At 44.0% G+C, this 19,944-nt stretch overlaps 1 protein-coding gene across 5 annotated transcripts; it reads left to right on the top strand.

Moving 5' to 3' along the window:
• The first annotated feature begins 1,931 nt into the window (after positions 1–1,931).
• LOC309568260 (phospholipase A2 inhibitor and Ly6/PLAUR domain-containing protein-like) lies at positions 1,932–18,680 on the top strand. Of its 5 annotated transcripts, none has more exons than XR_014226017.1 (5): positions 1,942–2,107; positions 8,774–8,893; positions 12,266–12,317; positions 17,008–17,154; positions 18,545–18,669. XR_014226017.1 is itself a non-coding variant. In XM_082273927.1 (5 exons), the coding sequence occupies exons 1-5, from the start codon at positions 2,056–2,058 to the stop codon at positions 18,676–18,678; spliced, it is 486 nt and encodes a 161-aa protein (XP_082130053.1). In that variant the 5' UTR covers positions 1,948–2,055; the 3' UTR covers positions 18,679–18,680. The 5 variants fall into 5 exon arrangements, 4 of the variants coding, with proteins under 4 accessions (XP_082130055.1, XP_082130053.1, XP_082130052.1 ...); XM_082273927.1 differs by having other exon boundaries at positions 1,948–2,107; positions 8,774–8,874; positions 18,545–18,680; XM_082273926.1 differs by having other exon boundaries at positions 1,950–2,107; positions 12,266–12,415; positions 18,545–18,680.
• Positions 18,681–19,944: the final 1,264 nt, after the last annotated feature.

The following is a 19,944-nucleotide window of genomic DNA, read 5'->3' as shown; positions in this document are numbered from 1 at the left end:
GTAACATTTTCCCGCAGCAGTGTGTGCGTCCCACCTCAGCCCCTCCTCCTCTCAGTCAGCTGTTCGTAAGTCTTAGAATTTCATCGGACCTTGAAAATGCCTTGTGCGCATGCACACCGGGGCTCGCAGCAGCTGGTGGTGACGGAGCGTCCCCGGAAGTGACGAGGGTCCGGAATTTTCACGGGTCCGACTAAATTTTAGAACACCGGCTCCGCTGTGCCTGCCTCACAGTCTTCCTCCGTGACTCCTGGGACAGCTGTGGCACGACCTGGCTCGCAGCCTTTGGCAGGACGAAACTCACCACTTCAGGAGATACCTCACTCTGGCCAGCTTCTACGGGTAGGCACTCTCCCTCACTCGCGTCCTCTACTAGTACAGGGCATTCTCCCTCTAGACACTTCAGCAGCCATTCTTCACCCCCTTTTTCAGCCGCTTTCTCCAATAGCCTATGAACCAGGGTCTTCATGTTGGGGAAAAATTACCTGAGGGCTCAGAATGCCGCACTAGCGAGCTCGCCAGGCAGCCTCCAGTCAGGGAATGTGAGAGACTCCCAGTGCAGACCTCCTTATATAGAGGGTGGGTGAATATTCTAGAACGGGCGCGCAGATAGCACCTTCCCGCCCGAACTGCACCATTTTCTTAAAGAGGCAGCGTCCAAAAATAATACCTGACATAAAATTTATATATATATATATATATGTAGCGGACCCCCAGAACCCCCTAGGGTCTAGTGATGACCTTCAGAGGCAGAGAGGGGCTACATATCTCCTGTGGGTGTGGATTGTCAGGCATGGTGGGTAGTGATGCAGGTAAAATAAACGATGGGCACCAGTCACTTTTATGCTGAAGTAACAGAATAGTTTATTTCTTCTCAACAGGACAAGAATAAACTGGGGGAGAGAGAGGTAGGGCTCAGGACACCCTTGAAGAACAGTCTATTGGGCAGACTCCGATTACAAAAGACAGGTACTCAGACAGCAGTACAGGATAACAGACCTTGAGAATCATTAAGTATCCATAAAGCTTCAGATTGATCTGGGAGGCAACTTCTCTCCACCAGATTCAATCCCTTGTTGTGGTCTGTACTGGCTGGACAGCTGTCTTTCATAGGAAACAGGCAGATTACTCACACAGGTTACTGGATGTCTGTGGATGTTCTTTTCCATGTGGGTCGCTGGCTCTCCTCAGCAGAATCCCAGGCATGTGACTAGGCCTCAGACTTCAGGCCTAGCCAGCAGCAGCACAGCAATACACACCCTCCCCGAAGAGAACGATTATTGGACCTCCCCTCGCTTAAATAAGGTCTCCCAGAATGCCGTAGTGACACTGTAATTGGCTGAGAGAGACATGGACATTAACAGTTTGTTTAACTGTAATTCTCACACTAGTGTCAGAGGCAACAGTGCCACCTACTGACGGAAGGGAGAAACGCAGTCAAACCAGATTAAGAGAGGAAGTTCAATTGACCACAGTAAAATTACAGCCAGGCTAGTTAATGCCCAGCAACTAAATTTAACAGCAACCTTGCATTAAAACAAGGGTGCTACATATATTATATATATATATATATATATATATATATATATATATATATATATATATATATATATATATATATATATATATTTTTTTTTTTTATTATTAAACTATCATTTCCTAGCAGCATCCCCTGCCCCATGTCCGCGGGCACTGATTCTTGCGCCCCGCTTTCATTCTAGTGCTACAAACAAAGTGCAATTGCACTTTGCAAAGCACTTTGCAAAGTGGAACAGTCTATTTGCCCTTTAATATAACCCGCCCAATCTCTTCTCTTTTCACTAACTGCAAGGTCTTTAATTTAGGGCATGTATTGGAGTGTTTACTGTAGGTAATTGTGGATGCCTGACAATTATTTTGTACTATCACACCCACTTTGATTGCCAGTCTGCATTTCATATGTGCCCAGTTTAAAGGTGTTCCATTATTATCAGGTATAAATAAGAGCTCTGCTGAGACTGAATAAACATTCTGGGTCTGGTGTTCTCTCTCTCCATCGTTATCTGGATCATATCGACCATGAAGACTCTGCTAAGCTTGATACTGGTCATCTTCATCTCTGTGACTACAGGTGAGAAATCAGTAATAAGTAAGACCTTTATGTCTCATCTTATACTGGGAGTTCCACATGACCATGCATGGTTTTCCTTATGATTTTTTTTTTAATACCTGGAGCAAATTAAAAATAAAGAAAGAGAAAATCAGAGGCGTAACTAGAACCTTCAGGGCCCCGGTGCAAGAAACCATGAAGGGCTACCCGGACCCCTAGCTGCGGCCTTTCCCTTCAAGCCTGGGGCTCTTCCCACTGATCCTGGGGTCCACTACTCTCATTGCGGGGCCCTTTCACAAGTTCTGCAGTGGGCCCCCTCCCTTCCATCTTGGGGCCCCCCCCACGGTGGTAGAATGCAAGGGCCCGGTTGCAAGTGTGACCTTTGCGATCCTGGAAGTTCACCCACTGGTGTCAGTAGTTTTTATTTTTTGGTATTTTATTGTATTATTTTTTATCTTTTTTTTTTTTTACATTGTCACTGACTATGACTCTGTCCATTTAGAAAAGGAAGGAGCTGGTAAATTACATATTTACCGACCCCTTCCTGGTTCTCTATTGTGACACATCCCCTGCAGCAGCTGGCAAGAGAGGGGGGAGGAGACCGGGAGAAGCACACAGGGGCCCAGGGGAACACACAGGGGCCCAGGGGAGCAGTGAACAGTGTCAGTAAGGCAGAGATTGCTGTATTTTTTATTTGTATTTTATTTTTTATTCTTTTTTACACTTTTTTTTTTTTAATAATTTTTACACATTTTTTATGAGGCCCATTAGGGGACTTTGGTAAAATAGCCGGGGTTTAAGCAGGGGGAATCTGCGCCACCCAGAGTGATTAGGGTGTGCCCAGGCACACCCTATGCACACAACAATATCTCTCCTGCACTCAAGTGGTATGCGGGAAGATGAATCTTCTAGGAGGTTTTATGACACAAATGAAGTGGTCTTGCTGCCCCCCTCAGGACCAAGGGTATCCAAAAGGCACTACAAGAAAACAACAAGAGAAGGGCGCACCGACCTTGTGCATTACCACTTAAACGTTTATTAAAATCAAAGAAGGGTAGCGTACAATATACTCACAAACGTAGCATATGAACGATTTGGTTCTGAGGAAGAGGGTCCTCCCTCGAAACGCGTAAGACACATCAGGTTTTGAGAACGCCATCACGCTATCCAGCAGTAGAGAAGTGTCCTGGAAGCGAGCGGTGCCCATTTATTATATGCTTGTTCATATGCTACGTTTGTGAGTATATTGTACACTACCCTTCTTTGATTTTAATAAACTTTTAAGTGGTAATGCACAAGGTCGGTGCGCTCTTCTCTTGTTGTTTTCTTGTAACACCCTATGCACACGCCTATGTTGGTGGCGGGAGAGGTGTCCCCACCCTCCCTCCTGCCACTTTCCGGTCATAGTCTTTGCTAATAAAATAAAAAAAAAAAAATATATATATATATATATATATATATATATATATATATATATATATATATATTTAATGTTTGGGGGTTCTAAGTAATTTTTTAGCAAAAAATACTAATTTTAACTTAACAACAAGTGTCAGAAATGGGCACGGTCCTTAAGTGGTTAAATGCTAATTTTTTTGGGAAAAAACACACTTTAGCCCCGTTCACACTGTAGCGACTTGTCATGACAGGTCTCACCCGATTGTTGGCAATGGCACTGTTCAATTTGGTGCAACTTTGACTTTGCGTCGGTGCATTGATTTGAAAAAGTAATTCCTGCACTGCTTTTGGCGGGGGCGACCCGCATAGACGTCAGTGTATGAAGCCGCACAGAACTTGCAAGGACGTACGGCTTTGAAATCGTGCAATTTCAGATGAAGTCGCACGATTTCTAAGCCGCATTCAATGGAAACGAGGACTTAATGAATGTTATTGCGAAAAGAACACCATAGATAAACCATTTTTTATGTAAAATATAAAAGATGATGTTACGCCGAGTAAATTGATACCCAACATGCTTTAAAATTGCACGCGCTTGTGAAATGGAGACAAACTACGGTACTTAAAAAAATCTCCATAGGCGACGCTTTAACATTTTTTTTTTTAAAGGTTACCAGTTTAGAGTTATAGAGAAGGTCCAGTGCTAGAATTATTGCTCTTGCTCTAAAGATCGCGGGAATCGTACGGCAGTTCGCGGGAGCGCTCCTGGGGACACACGCCCGTCCCCATTAGGCAGCGGGCAAGCCGATCCACGGGGCCGGCGGGGGCGATTGCCGCCGGGCACCCGCGATTGCTCCCCACTGAGAGAGAAGGGTGGCCTGCTGTTGTAAACACATCAGACCGTTGTTCTCTCTGAAATGAACCAGAGCTCCTCCTATATAGGATCACACGTCTCTGATCATTTCACAAGTCCCTCCCCCTCACAGTCAGAAAACACCCCCTATGCTCACACTTCACCCTTTGATCGCCCATGGGTTAATCCCTTCCCTGCCAGTGTCATTATTACAGTAACGGTGCATATTTTCAGCAATTATGGGGGCGCGTGCCCACTCGCCAGTGGGGAAGCCGATCCATGGGGCCGGCGGCCGCGATCACTCCCCATGCGGTCAGGTAAGCCTGGGAACAACTGGAAAGTGGTGGGGGGAGGGGCACCTGGGGGGGAGCTTCTAATAGTGGTCCCACTGTGAATCTGCCTGCAAAACCACTTTTATCTGAAAGAGAATCTCCTATAGTAAAAAAAAAAATACCTTGGTATTTAGCCACTTCAGCCTCGGAAGGTTTTACCCCCTTCCTGACCAGGCCCTATTTTGCGATTCGGCACTGCGTGAATTTAACGGACAATTGCGCGGTTGTGCGATGCTGTTTCCCCACAAATAGAGCTTTTTGGTGGTATTTGATCACCTCTGCAATTTTTATTTTTTGCGCTATAAACAAAAAAAGAGCGACAATTTTGAAAAAACAATATTTTTCACATTTTTTTTTATATGAAATTCTCAAAAAAAATGTAAAAATCAAAATTTAACATTTTAGGCCAATTTGTTTTCTGCTACATATTTTTGGTAAAAAAAAAAAAAAAAATCGCAATAAGAGTATTTTGATTGGTTTGCGCAAAAGTTATTGGGTTTACTAACTAGGGGAAAGATTTGTCATTTTTATTTATTTTATTTTTTTTACTAGTAATAGCGGCGATCTGCAGGACTGCGACATTGCGGTGGACAGATCGGACCCCTAAATGACATTTTTTACACTTTTGGGGGGACCAGTGACATTTTTACAGTAATCAGTGCTAAAAATATGCACTGTTATTGTAATAATGACACTGGCAGAGAATGGGCAGGGGGTGATCAAAGGGTTAAGTGTGAGCCTAGGGGTTGTTTTATAACTGTATGGGGGAGGGGTTCGTGAAATGATCACAGAGATCTGTGATCCTATATAGAAGGATCACAGGCGCTCTGTGATCATTTCGGAGAGAACAACGGTGTACTGTGTTTACAACAGCAGACCGTAGTTCTCTCTCAGTGGGGAACGATCGCGGATGCCCAGCGGCAATTGCGGTCGCTGGCCCTGTGGATTGGCATCCCTGCTGCCTAGTGGGGGCCCCCAGGAGCCCTCCCACGAACCGACGTACCCATACAAATAACAAAATATACAAATAGGCACTTTGTGCCCACTTTTAATGTACAGAGAGAAAGAGGTAGAGCCTAAAGAGGAAGGGGTGTGGTTTTACAGATTACAGGGCGGGTCTGAAACAGGAAGGGGTGTGGCCTTGACAGGAAGGGATGGGCCGTAGTTAAATTAGGGGGTGCACAAGTTTAGTCCGGCCTAGGGCAGCACAAAACCTAAATACACCACTGGGAACACATAAACTCACATTGTATGATAATGCTCAGTGATTTAAAGCATACACCTGAGTAGTAGTGCCCCTTCACATAAGCAGTGTTGCCAACCGTCCGTATATTTACGGACAGTCCGTAAACACAGGGCACTTTTCTCCTGCCCGTAAATGCCCGTAGCAGGAGAAAAGTGCCCGTAAAAATGGCTGTGAACGGCTTAGCTTGAAACTGCGCATGCGCAGTTCCGGAGATTTCCGAGAAGACGATCATCTGAGTGATCCGATGCTGCATTCGGCCGGCAGGGCGGGCCCAATGCTGGGGGCGGGTCTGGCAGAAGCTGTGCAGTGCAGCGCGCTTACTTATCGTGACCCACTCAGGATGGTCACGGGAGTCACAGTGATGATGTCATGGCGCATTCCCTGGAATTTCCCGCTCCCGCCATATCGTTGCAGGAGCCGAGCGGGCAGGTGGAGCTGAGGAGAGGACTCGGAGCTAGCTGTATTCTCCACACAGTACACAGGCGGCGCGGCACAGGCACAGTAAGACAAGTACATAGCGATGCCACCTTGTTAAATTGTCACCATCTCAGTCACTGCACCCAGGATGACCTCCTGTCCCAGGACTAATCATCCCCTGCGATCTGATCTCCCGAGTGTCCCATAGGAGATAAAAACTACACAGTGGAAGAGGCACATCGGGAGATGTGATCGCTGGAATGAGTTATATAGATTTTTTTTCCCCCCAAGAAAGTGTAAATAATATATTTTCTGTGTAATCTTTACAGGTAAAGATACCTTTACTGCAGATCTGCAGTCATAAAATACAATGTTATTTCTTGAATATTGAATTGCATTTTTTTTTTCGTTCCCTTTTCAAATCATAGGAGTATTATTATTTTGCAGCTTTTCTTCAAGCTTGCTTCTAAATTGCAGCAGTGCAATGTTTTAACAAATATTCCTAAGAGTATATTCAAATTGATGTCAGGTCCTTGTAGTATAAATCACTTGCTTCTCGTCTCTGTTCTGGATAGTGACGTGTCGATATGCAGCTGCCATTTTAAATTTAGTTATTGAATTATTATACACACTTTCAATGGTATGGTCCCAAAAGATAAAATTATTGATGAATGTCATACATTTACGACACCTGGAAACAGTTGTGCTTCTGGCTGACACATAGTACATAGCGATGTCACCTTGTCTGTCATCATCTCACAGCACCCAGGATGACCTCCTGTCCCAGGACTCAATCACCCCCTGCGATCTGATCTCCCGAGTGTCCCATAGGAGATAAAACTACATTAAAGTGGTGACCCTTCTGTATCCTACAATGAGGTCCCCCTATTAGTGTTCATTCATTGTCCCCTCACAGGGGATCCAGAGGACATCCTAGGCTGGTGACACTGACCCAGGCCATTTCCTCCTCACCCATCAGCAGATAAATCTATAAGGATTGTCCATGGGATCACAAACACTGCCATTGTACAGTATTTTGTCGCTCAGAGAAGTAGATTCAGCTGCGCCTCGTGTAGTCAGCAAAATCGCTGAAATCACTTCACACCACAAGTTCTGTGTTCCCGATGCATTTCTCTGAGCACCTCCTGTACCATGTCCGCAGTCTCTGACCACCTCCTGTACCATGTCCGCAGTCTCTGACCACCTCCTGTACCATGTCCGCAGTCTCTGACCACCTCCTGTACGCAGTCTCTGACCACCTCCTGTACCATGTCCGCAGTCTTTGTACCCCCCGCAGATGTGCGGGGGGTACAAAGGGGAACAGATGTGCGGGGGGTACAAAGGGGAACAGATGTGCGGGGGGGTACAGAGGGGAACAGATGTGCGGGGGGGTACAGAGGGGAACAGATGTGCGGGGAGTACAGAGGGGAACAGATGTGCAGGGGGGAGTACAGAGGGGAACAGATGTGCGGGGGGATTTGGGAGTACAGTGGGGAACAGATGTGTGGGGGGTACAGAGAGGAACAGATATGCGGGGGAGTACAGTGGGGAACAGATGTGTGGGGGGTACAGAGAGGAACAGATATGCGGGGGAGTACAGTGGGGAACAGATGTGTGGGGGGTACAGAGAGGAACAGATATGCGGGGGAGTACAGAGGGGAACAGATGTGTGGGGGGAAGTACAGAGGGGAACAGATGTGCGGGGGGGGGGGAGTACAGATGTGTGGGGGGGGTTGGGAGTACAGAGGGGAACAGATGTGTGGGGATGAAGTACAGAGGGGAACAGATATGCGGGGGGGGGGGGAGTACAGAGGAGAACAGATGTGCGCGGGGGAAGTACAGAGGGGAACATATATGCGGGGGGGGGGGAGTACAGAGGGGAACAGATGTGCAGGCAGTTGGGTTACTGCATGCATGCGCGGGAGTGACGTTGTCGCGGCTCCGACCACACAGCCGGAGCACGCGAACCCGGAAGAAAGACCAGGGGAAGGTGTCAGCCCTCCTAGCAGTGTAATTGCGCTGTGGGAGGTCTTTGTTCTAAGGTAAGTATTCCATAATGTGCTAGTATCCAATGCATACTAGCACATTATACAATTGCTTTACAGGTGTTTTTTTTTGTAACATCCGCGGTTTGCAACCACTTTAAGGATACAATGTAACATGTACGGAGGACAGTGGGGTAGGTTGTAGTCTATGAGGCGGGGTAATTCTCTGTTCTTGGATTGCATGCTCCCTATTCATTTTGTGTTTATCTCTCTAAAGCATATGTTCGTAAAATATAATGAATTAAAGTCAATACAATCTCTTCCAAAGCTCCTGCATAATCCCTAATTACTCGTGACATTGATATTATTCGTCACATTATAAATTACTAACATTTTGTAATCTCAAAACAGCTTCTTTATTTCCAAAAATGATTCATACACTTCCTTCTATTACAGAGGCTCTCGTCTGCCACTCTTGTGAGAGTTTCCTAACATCCAACTGTATCCCCTTGACCAGTGAGACCTGCCCTGAGAATGTCACAAGATGTTACTCTCACGTTATGATGGAGACAATTGGTAACTTAAATAATATCTATCTTTCTTAAAGTGACATTAAACTCTGGTTAAAAAAATAGTCTATTCAAGCATGTTTTCCTAAATAAAAAAAATCCCTTCTAATGTTCTCCACCAAATTTCCAAATTCCTTTCTTTTTTTGGCTGCTGTGATCTGACTTCCTATTGGAGGGTGGCTACATTAATTCTCCATGGCCCCCGCTGTATGGAGGAATGTAGCCACCCTCTCTTGCTCACTCCCAGGTGGACTATGAACTATGGGATGTGCAGCATGCATAGAGCTGTGCATACGACAATTAAATTAGCATTCATACTTGCCAACTGTCCCTTTTTTCCTGGGACAGTCCCTGCAAATTGGAGCCTGTCCCAGGTAATTTATATTGTCCCTGGAAGCGCCTGTTAATCGGGCTGCCCATAAATGTTACGCAGAAGTAGTGCAGCTGAATGGGAGAATTATTCCAACTCTGCTACTGAGGCCTTAAGTTTGAAATTCCCTTTTTAATTTCCTGTAATTCTCTCTATATTGAGTAGACCCTATAATCTGATAAGTAGGCGAGATTAATTATGTCAAGTGGGCGGGGCTCCGGGGAAGTGGGCGTGGTAATTGATAGCTGTGCTGCAAAGTGTCCCTGGAAATTTTTAATAAATGTTGGCAATTATGAGTATTGCTTGTTCCAAACAACCTTAAGTAAGGGAGAAAGGAGAGGTTTTGAAGCTCACGGGGGGGGGGGGGGGGATGTACAAAGGAGGCAGAAGACTCCCATATTTACATTAAAAAAAAAAAATTCCTTAGATGAACTATCAATCTTTTACAATAAGTCACTTCCTTCTCTTGGAATAATAATCATCTGCACTACTGCTGTATAGATAATTATCCAACAATCAACCACCAATTAACCAATCAATCAATCCTTATACAGCTCCATTGTGTAATATATTTATGTACTTGGGCCTATTTGTAAAAAAAAAATATGCATAATATTTTGTCCAGTGAAAGTCCACGTACGTTCTATGCGAAAACAAAAAAACTATACTGGCCACTAGATGGTGCTAAGTATCATATAGGAAATTCCTATACTACATACCGTACGTAGCTTTATCTGTTTGCCAGTTGTGTTATTTTCTTTTTTAAATCGAAAAATGTTCGTCCAGCACAGGAAATACCCTAACAACATTAATTTTACCCCATTCCCATAGAATGAATGTACATGTACTTTAACTATATAAATTAAAATTCACATTTTTTTATAAATAGGCCCCTTGGTATTTGTTGTAAGTATTGGTAGTGTTTGTTGTAAGTGTTGGTGGTGTTTGTTGAAGGTGTTGGTGGGGTTTGTTGAAGGTGTTGGTGGGGTTTGTTGAAGGTGTTGGTGGGGTTTGTTGTAAGTGTTGGTGGTGTTTGTTTTAAGTGTTGGTGGGGTTTGTTGTAAGTGTTGGTGGGGTTTGTTGAAGGTGTTGGTGGGGTTTGTTTTAAGTGTTGGTGGTGTTTGTTTTAAGTGTTGGTGGGGTTTGTTGTAAGTGTTGGTGGGGTTTGTTGTAAGTGTTGGTGGGGTTTGTTGTAAGTGTTGGTGGGGTTTGTTGTAAGTGTTGGTGGGGTTTGTTGAAGGTGTTGGTGGGGTTTGTTGAAGGTGTTGGTGGGGTTTGTTGAAGGTGTTGGTGGGGTTTGTTGTAAGTGTTGGTGGTGTTTGTTTTAAGTGTTGGTGGGGTTTGTTGTAGGTGGGGTTTGTTTTTAAGTGTTGGTGGGGTTTGTTTTTAAGTGTTGGTGGGGTTTGTTGAAGGTGTTGGTGGGGTTTGTTGAAGGTGTTGGTGGTGTTTGTTGAAGGTGTTGGTGGTGTTTGTTGTAAGTGTTGGTGGTGTTTGTTGTAAGTGTTGGTGGGGTTTGTTGTAAGTGTTGGTGGGGTTTGTTTTAAGTGTTGGTGGTGTTTGTTTTAAGTGTTGGTGGTGTTTGTTTTAAGTGTTGGTGGGGTTTGTTGTAAGTGTTGGTGGGGTTTGTTGTAAGTGTTGGTGGGGTTTGTTGTAGGTGGGGTTTGTTTTTAAGTGTTGGTGGGGTTTGTTGTAGGTGTTGGTGGGGTTTGTTGTAGGTGTTGGTGGGGTTTGTTGTAGGTGTTGGTGGGGTTTGTTGAAGGTGTTGGTGGTGTTTGTTGAAGGTGTTGGTGGTGTTTGTTGAAGGTGTTGGTGGTGTTTGTTGTAAGTGTTGGTGGGGTTTGTTTTAAGTGTTGGTGGGGTTTGTTGTAAGTGTTGGTGGGGTTTGTTGTAAGTGTTGGTGAGGTTTGTTGAAGGTGTTGGTGGGGTTTGTTGAAGGTGTTGGTGGGGTTTGTTTTAAGTGTTGGTGGGGTTTGTTTTAAGTGTTGGTGGGGTTTGTTGTAAGTGTTGGTGGGGTTTGTTGTAAGTGTTGGTGAGGTTTGTTGAAGGTGTTGGTGGGGTTTGTTGAAGGTGTTGGTGGGGTTTGTTTTAAGTGTTGGTGGTGTTTGTTTTAAGTGTTGGTGGTGTTTGTTGTAAGTGTTGGTGGGGTTTGTTTTAAGTGTTGGTGGGGTTTGTTGTAGGTGGGGTTTGTTTTTAAGTGTTGGTGGGGTTTGTTTTTAAGTGTTGGTGGGGTTTGTTGAAGGTGTTGGTGGGGTTTGTTGAAGGTGTTGGTGGGGTTTGTTGAAGGTGTTGGTGGGGTTTGTTGAAGGTGTTGGTGGGGTTTGTTGTAAGTGTTGGTGGTGTTTGTTGTAGGTGGGGTTTGTTTTTAAGTGTTGGTGGGGTTTGTTTTAAGTGTTGGTGGGGTTTGTTTTAGGTGTTGGTGGGGTTTGTTGTAGGTGTTGGTGGGGTTTGTTGAAGGTGTTGGTGGTGTTTGTTGAAGGTGTTGGTGGTGTTTGTTGAAGGTGTTGGTGGTGTTTGTTGAAGGTGTTGGTGGTGTTTGTTGAAGGTGTTGGTGGTGTTTGTTGAAGGTGTTGGTGGTGTTTGTTTTAAGTGTTGGTGGGGTTTGTTTTAAGTGTTGGTGGGGTTTGTTGTAAGTGTTGGTGGGGTTTGTTGTAAGTGTTGGTGGGGTTTGTTGTAAGTGTTGGTGGGGTTTGTTGTAAGTGTTGGTGGGGTTTGTTGTAGGTGTTGGTGGGGTTTGTTTTTAAGTGTTGGTGGGGTTTGTTGTAAGTGTTGGTGGGGTTTGTTTTAGGTGTTGGTGGGGTTTGTTGTAGGTGTTGGTGGGGTTTGTTGTAGGTGTTGGTGGGGTTTGTTTTTAAGTGTTGGTGGGGTTTGTTGTATAACATTATATAAGAACTCCTGGTATATTTTTTAGTTTGATTAAAGATTAAGATTAGTGAGCAAAATCATAGTAAATATTCACATTTTCTGCAATAATACTGATTTTTTTTTTCTATTTATTTCTTGCTTACCTAGGAAATCTTACCCTCTACCAGAGTTCAAGAGGATGTCCAAAGGGCAAAGATATGTGCGTTTGCACCTTTAACATGACCATGGGGTACATGGAGGTACATAGCTTGACTAAGTGCTGTGAGGGAGACAACTGTAATAATGAGATACTAGAAAGTAAGTTGGAAAACCATGGGGGGGAAAAAAAAGTACATAAAAAGGTGAAGCTTTCTTTAACCACTTCTGGACCGGAAGATTTACCCCCTTAATGACCAGGCCATTTTTTGCGATTCGGCAATAGGGCAGGTTTTGGGATCTAATCCCAAAACGCCGTGACACATATTTGGTCAATGAAGCCACCACTATCTCCAACCCTTCCTGGTATTCTATCGCTGGAGTACCATCTAGATCAGACATGTGCGTTGAGTCTTCTTTCTTTTTTTTTTTCTGGCAAGTTTGCAAGCAGCGGACATTATAATTGACGATGGACTTTCAATAAGGGACATTTTGGGGGGGTTTAGGTTACATCTTGTAAATCTTACTCTTGGAGGGGTAGCTGAAATAAGCCAAGGTCTCCCACATTAGTACAGATGCTGCCAGTCATAAGCACAGTTCCATGCACACCAACAATATAGGCTCAGTCTAGGGCAGGGTAGGCAACATTTGAGAGGTGGAAATCACCCTGAGCACCATGAAAGAGAACAAAGATCACTGGGTTGCAGTGCCCCTTTTTTCCCCTGTTTTACATTTTTAAAAAATGTTTTAAGAAATTACCTAGCAAGGCCCCAATAAAAAGGATAGCATGAAGAAAACTTCATGAGAGGGGACATGATAGCAATTTATAAATACCTCAATGGTGATCTCAGCATAGAAAAAAAGCTATTCAGTCGGAAGGATTGCATGAGGACTCGAGGGCATACAATGCGATTAAAGGAGAAGCGTTTTAACCCCAGGCAACGCAGGGGGTTCTTTACTGTTAGGGCTACAAGATTGTGGAATTCTCTACCACAAGAGGTGGTTTCTGCGGGAAGTATGGTGGCTTTCAAAAGACTCTTGGACGTACATCTCAAGGATCAGGACATTCAGGGGTATGAGAGATGATTACGGCCATACACATCTACACAGGTTGAACTGGATGGACTATTATCTTTATTCAACCTCAACTACTATGTAACTATATGTAAATAAACAGACATCACTGTAGAAAAAAAAAAAAAAAAAAAAGATGTATATACTTACTTATTTTCAGCCTGCTCCAGTCTGGTCATGTGGTCTTCCCTGTGTCAGCCAGCGGTGGCTGCAGAGAAAAAACCCTTGACAGCGGCTGATAAAACCTGTAGCGGTGATGTCACCCATAGTCTCCCATGCCCCAGCCGTTGTTGGCGCTCCCTCCTCTCCCCTGCGTATGCCTCTGGCTCACATAGGTGAGATGATGTGACCAGATTGGAGCAGCTTGAAAAAAGGTTAGTCAGAATAGGTGTTAGGAGGGGGGGGGGCATCTTTAAGGATATAGGTTTAAGCTGGAATTCTCCTTTCACTACTTAAAGACCGGCTTTTACGTTGTTGGTTTAAAGTGGTATACCAGGATGATGCCTGAAACTCATCCCGGTATTGATTTTCAGCACGGGCAGACGATACTGTTTTTGTAAAAGCAACCCTAGGGACTAATTAGACGCTGGATTGCTTTTACAGGTGACTGAAGGGGGTCCCCTTCCTCTCCCGCCACCCTCTGGTGCCTTTCTGCACTGATGGTTAGTGGTAGTGTTATTTCAAACTACCCTAACAATTAATTGGCAGTGGCAAGTTCATTAACCTTTCTGTGCTGCATTAATGGCACCAGTGACAGTGTTAATTACTCCTGTATGCTGCATTAGCGACCAGTGGAAGTTAGTTAACCTCTTTGTGCTGCATAAATGGCAGTGTTTAATAACCCCTTCATGCTGCAGCATAAAGGGGTTAATTAACACTGATTCTGGTGCCACTAATGCAGCACAAAGGTTAATTAACTTCCACTGGTCGCTAATGCATCTGTGACCAGTGGCAGCACAATAACCCCTTCATGCTGCACATTAATAATGTCAATAATACCCTTTCAGGTTAATAGCCTGAGGATAGAGATCATCTGTCTGGTGGAAATCACTCCGCCTGACAGAATGCATTCCTTTCCACACTAGGAGCAAACTCGGCACCCCGCTGCAGCTCTGCATTTATGCTGTTTGATCTGGGCATAATCTCGGCTTGGCTGGTATTTTAGATTGCCACTCTGATCGGACAGGTGCGATCAGGAGCTGGCGGCACGTCGGGTCAGGAACTACCTGTCAGATGCCCGCGATCAACAGGTAGACGATCGACGAGTTGCTGACCCCCGGTGTAGGGGATATCATTTATCAATAACTTTAACAGGAGAGGTGGGTTTAGGTTCACCAGATACTCCAAAATGATAATGGCAATAACAGAAGGACAGTTTCTCACTAATCTTCTCTAAGCAACCTTTCCTGGAGGCAACAGGGAATGGCCAGTAAATCTAAGACTCCATAAGAGCAATCTCAGTCCATATAGCACTTAGTTCCCTCCTAGCACTTGCACAAACAAAAGTCCACAGCAAGGTCTTTAAGCACAATGTCCCAGAAGGTGACTGCCACCCCAGCATCCACAAGTAGATAAAATAACCTTCTCCAGATCAAGACTTAAGGAAAATATAATCCATCAACAATCTTCTCCTGGCCCTCAGCCCAGCTCCTGCCCCAGGAGAACTGGAACCCTCCCTGTAAAAAAAAAAAAAAAAAAAAATTATCACCCCCCCAGCCTCCTTCGGGATGACTCCTTCCATGGATTGGCTGGAGCATGATAAATATTCATACTGGCTATTTGAATTTCCTGCTCTATTTTCTGGAAGCTTCTTCCAGAAGCAGGTGGAAGGAATCAGACACTCCGCTTTGGAAACGCTGAACAGACAAACCAATAGATCACTGAATTTAGCCTGGCAGGCTTGCTAGAGGAGGGTGCTACAATTTTTTTTTATATAAGTACTATGTACCCCTACTCATTCAGGTAGGGGTGAAATAAGTATCTGGGGAACCCCTTATTGCCTCCAGATTCCACTAAGCTCCTTGACTGCAGACCCCCACAACAACTGGCCAGGATTGTGAGGCCTTTGTCCTCATCAACGTGCCCCCACAACCAATTTTGAGGGAATGTGGCCTGGTATAGATTCAGGAGGGAATGGGGCCTTCTGGACTGGATTCACATTATTCCTATTGTGGTGGCCTATACCTAGGGAACAGTAAGTAGTAGGCCGGCGTCATCACGTCATATTCGGAAGTGACGGCGGGAGGGCCCCTGTGCGTTCCAACCATCAGGAAGTACTGACAACCACCGGCTAACATTCTGAGGAGCGAGACCGCTCGAGCCACCCTGACCATTACACCGATTGATGGATCTATTTCACATATATGGACATTCCCATGCCTGTTTTCATATTCCTTTGTGAGTACCTTTTACTTCTGATGTTTTATTAATAAATCCTTATACTGCACTTAGAGTGGCGCCTGTGTTCTCCCTACTCTGGATCCTCTACAGCTGGGGTCTTCAAACTATGACCCTTCAGTTGTTCAGGAACTACAATTCCCATCAATCCTAGTCATGTCTATGAATGTCAGAGTTTCACAATGCCTCATGGGATGTGTAGTTCCGCAACAGCTAGAGGGCCATAGTTTGAGGATGGGAAGAAGCTGTCTGCGTTTTCACTTTGCTGACTGGTGCGTTATAAGGACTTGGGGTAAAGTGACTCCCTCTGAGAGTGTAGTTTCCCATTAGCGCAAATTGGGCCTAAAACTGGTGAATGGTGCCCAAGAAGATAAGCATACCAATGTTTACCTCGTCCTGCCTACATTGTCATACAGGAGCCTTTGTTCGTTCCTGACCATACAAGCAAGCAGGGGCAACGATAAATCTTGGAGGGCACTTGTTTCAAATTGGACATCATTTTTAAAAATTATTTAAACAAAGAAATTCTAGTGCGTTTAGAATGCTTAAAGCGGAGTTCCGGCCACAAAATCGACATCATTTTGTGGCCATCTGCTTGCTTTTCGGCACCTGAAAAGGAATTGGATAGTTAGGATTTTTTTTTTTTTTTTTACTTACCTTGTAATTGCAGAAAAATATACTCACCTTTCTTCCAATTCCTCCCTCGGCGGCCGCGGCCCACGCCTTCACTTCCGGTTTGCTATGATTCCTGGGAGCTGAACGTCATCGCTCCCAGGAATCAATGCGCCTGCACCGGCCCCGCTCGTCACTTCCGGTGCAATGCTGCATTCCCTGTTAAACAGCTTCTCGGCATGCCCAGAAGCTGTGGAGGAATGCAGTGCCGCACCGGAAGTGACGAGCGGTCCGGTGCAGGCGCATTCTGGGAGAAGAGGACACGGAAGAGGACGCAGAAGAGGATCGCACAGGCTTCAGCTGCCCACATCCGAGATGGCAACGCTGTAGAAGAAATTTTAAAGGTGAATATTTCTTCTTGCAGGTAAGTGCGAACCGGGACAGATCAGAGGCTAGCCATTGTGGAATGTACTAGCCCTGACTGTCCCGGGGGTATTTTTAGTGAAACATTTTTTTCATGGCATGAACTCTGCTTTAAGAACAATGTGATATTATCTTAGATTTGCTTAAAATATATTTTTTTTCGCCCTTAATACTATTCATGTAAAATAAATTTGCTGTAAAGAGAGAGTGCATATTTTATGGTACACCAAATATTCTGTCCTCCATAGTTGTGATCCCAAAAAACTTGAAGGACAATGGGGTGGAGTGTCCGGCGTGTGCTGATAATGAAAAGAATTGCACATCAGAGAAGATCCACAAATGCAAAGGAGCTCAGAATCGATGCTTTGAATTCTCTGGTGGACTCTTTAATAAAAGTAAGAAGCAACCTTCAATTATATATTAGCTGATATCAATACCAAATGTGGTATTCCACAAAATGTGGGTGAAAATTGTGTGTATTTTGGCATAATTTCACTATTTTGGTTAAATTCATGGTTGCCTAAGGAGAAGACATTATTGAAGGGGAATTTGGTGTTTAAGGTTGCAATGGGCTTTAATTGTCTCCTAATGGTTAAAAAAGCCCCCCCTGACGGAAAGGTACCCTCTCCATGTTGACAGTAATGTACATAGCCTGGTAAGTTTAGGAGGTGGCTGCATGCTCTGGTAATGGTCTAGTATAGATCTCTTGGGTTGGACCCCATACAAAAAAGGAGAAACAAAACATGGGGTTCCCCCAGAAATAGTCAAAGGGTCTGGTATTGAATTTAGGGGTCTATTTTTGTTTAGTTTTTTGTTTTGTTTTTGTGTGTTGTGCCCCATGACATCCATACCAGATCTAAAGGGTCTCGTGTTTTTTTTTTTTTTTTTTTATTCCTTCTCTTTGTTTACAATTATTTGTCATTTGGGAATCCGGGGGCTCACAGATAAATAGGCCATGTGTAGATGGCTCACTAGTTAGGACGCTGATGGTGGCCATGAGCAGGAAGCTGTCATATTTATAATCGGAAGTAGATAACTTCTTTCTCACTGCAGTCGCAGGTCCAGCTCAGCTAAACAGCCATGTAGGTTCAAACCAAACTATCACTAATCATACCCAGGGCTTTTTTTCAGTGGGAACGTGGGGAAACGCAGTTCCGGCACCTCTAGCACTGAATGTTTACAATGGCAAGGGGTGCTGGGGTGTGAAGGGAGGGTTCACTGATGCTGGCTGCTGGAGTATCTATTGTTGCTGGAGGGGATCTATTTTTGCATGGCAATCAATTTTTGCTGGTGGAAGATTTTTTGTTACTGTGGGGTCAATTGTTGCTGGAAGGCATCTACTGTTTAGGAAGGAGTCTCCTGTTGCTGGCTGCTGGGGAGTCTATTGATGCTGGCTGCTGGGAGATTTGTTGTTGTTGCCAGGGGAGTCTATTGCTGCTGGGGGGGTCTGTTGTTGCCAGGGAGGGGTGGTCTATTGCTGCTGGGGTCTATTGCTGCTGGCAAGGATCTATTTTATTGCTTGTCTTGTTATCATGAACAAATTCCATATACATTACTTAACACAACAAAAAGATACTTGGCTCTATATTCTCTAAAAGGGGCTGTACTAGGAGTTGGGTAGGGGGTGGAACCAAGGAACGGTGCTCAGAGGTGGGTTGGGGTGGAACCAAGGGTCAGTGCTCGGAGGTGGGTAGGGGGCGGAGATACAAAGTGACTTAGAAAAGGGGAGTTCCTGCACCTATTGTCTGAGAAAAAAAAAAGCACTGATCATACCTATAATCTTAGTTGCAGGTGTATTTGATGACTGGACACTCAAGGGATGTACCACCGAAGAATTATGCGATCATCACAAGAATCATGGTGAATTTGACTCACCTATCCTTAAGAAAGGCTACAAGTTGCAATGTTCAGAAAAATAAGCATTAAAAGGCCACATAAATGGGATATGCCAAAATCAGGTCATTGAAGAATTCTGATTTAAATAAAATTGCCTTACATCTACTTGTCTCTGATTGTAGAATTTCAAGAGTGCAATACTGTTCTAATATGAATAAAGGGATACAATAGAACACTATGGAATCTTATTGAAGAACTGTTTGACTGCTAAATAAAATTACAATACAAGATACAAATTTTGTGTAGAAAAGTTTGTGTGTGGGCAGAGATGTATAGTAACTAAGTAGAACTACTTCACTACTGTACTTAAGAACCGAAAGGCGGTATCTGTACTTTCCTAGAGTAGATTTTTTTTCTCTTACTTCCACTTTTACTTCACTACATTTTTTCGATGATTTCAATACTTCTACTCCGATACTTTTTTTTTTGTGCTGCATAGTTACTCGTTACAATTATAAAAATTACCACTGCCAGAACAGTAGATGGCAGGTATCATGAAGCTCAAAAAAATGTGTATAATGTCATGTGTACTTTTGACTTCTTTCTTTACTAACTTTAACTTTAATAAACTTTTGACTTCTTTCTTTAATAACTACATAACACAGTACTTGTACTTTTACTTTCAGTACTTGAGTCGCAAAATTTAAAAATAAACTACTTGCAATACTTAAGTACAAAAAATGTTGAATACTTTAGTACTTCTACTCAAGTCACTTTTTGATCGAGCACTTCCACTTCTACTCAAGTATGGGTTTCGAGTACTTTATACAACTCTGTGTGTGGGTGATAAAAAATAAAAAAAAATACCTGACTATGACTTTAACCATGACTTTAAATATGGAGTAAGGTTACATATGTGGATGCAAGCAAAAAATGTTTGTCCGGAGGGGCTGTGGTATGCTTGCAGGTGTCCATAGGTAAATATGTACACATTAGTCCAAGATCTTGGGTGAGATTTGGAAAGAATTTGAAGTATGGTGCATTGGGGGTGTGTAAATGACCTTGTGGAAATATACCAATGGAGGAAGACACACACCTGCAAGAGACACTTAGAGGGTGTTCTGGTCATCTATATGTCCTGTATCTTCCATTGGGAAGAAACTTCTATTGTCTTTGAACCTGGTCTCATAAATTGAAACCATTTTGGCTTTTTACACAGCCAGACCAGTCTAGTTCTTCTTTATTGAAGGGTAATATATCCTTGGTCCTTTCTCCCCCTATGGTTGCTGATATCTTCCATCAGAGTCAGACACCATCACAATAGGCCTAAGTGTCTCTGTGAGGGTATT

The sequence above is a fragment of the Pelophylax lessonae genome, assembly GCF_965119305.1.
Source record: "Pelophylax lessonae genome assembly, chromosome: 12".
In the NCBI taxonomy this organism is placed as follows: domain Eukaryota; kingdom Metazoa; phylum Chordata; class Amphibia; order Anura; family Ranidae; genus Pelophylax; species Pelophylax lessonae.
This window is presented reverse-complemented; position numbering and strand designations above follow the sequence as displayed.

Excerpts from the sequence above, each read along its gene's own strand:
- LOC309568260 (XM_082273926.1), top strand. The coding sequence starts at position 2,056 with ATGAAGACTCTGCTAAGCTTGATACTGGTCATCTTCATCTCTGTGACT. Across the intron at positions 2,108-8,773 it reads CTTCATCTCTGTGACTACAG|AGGCTCTCGTCTGCCACTCT; the intron begins GTGAGAAATCAG and ends CTTCTATTACAG. Across the intron at positions 12,416-17,007 it reads TAATAATGAGATACTAGAAA|TTGTGATCCCAAAAAACTTG; the intron begins GTAAGTTGGAAA and ends TGTCCTCCATAG.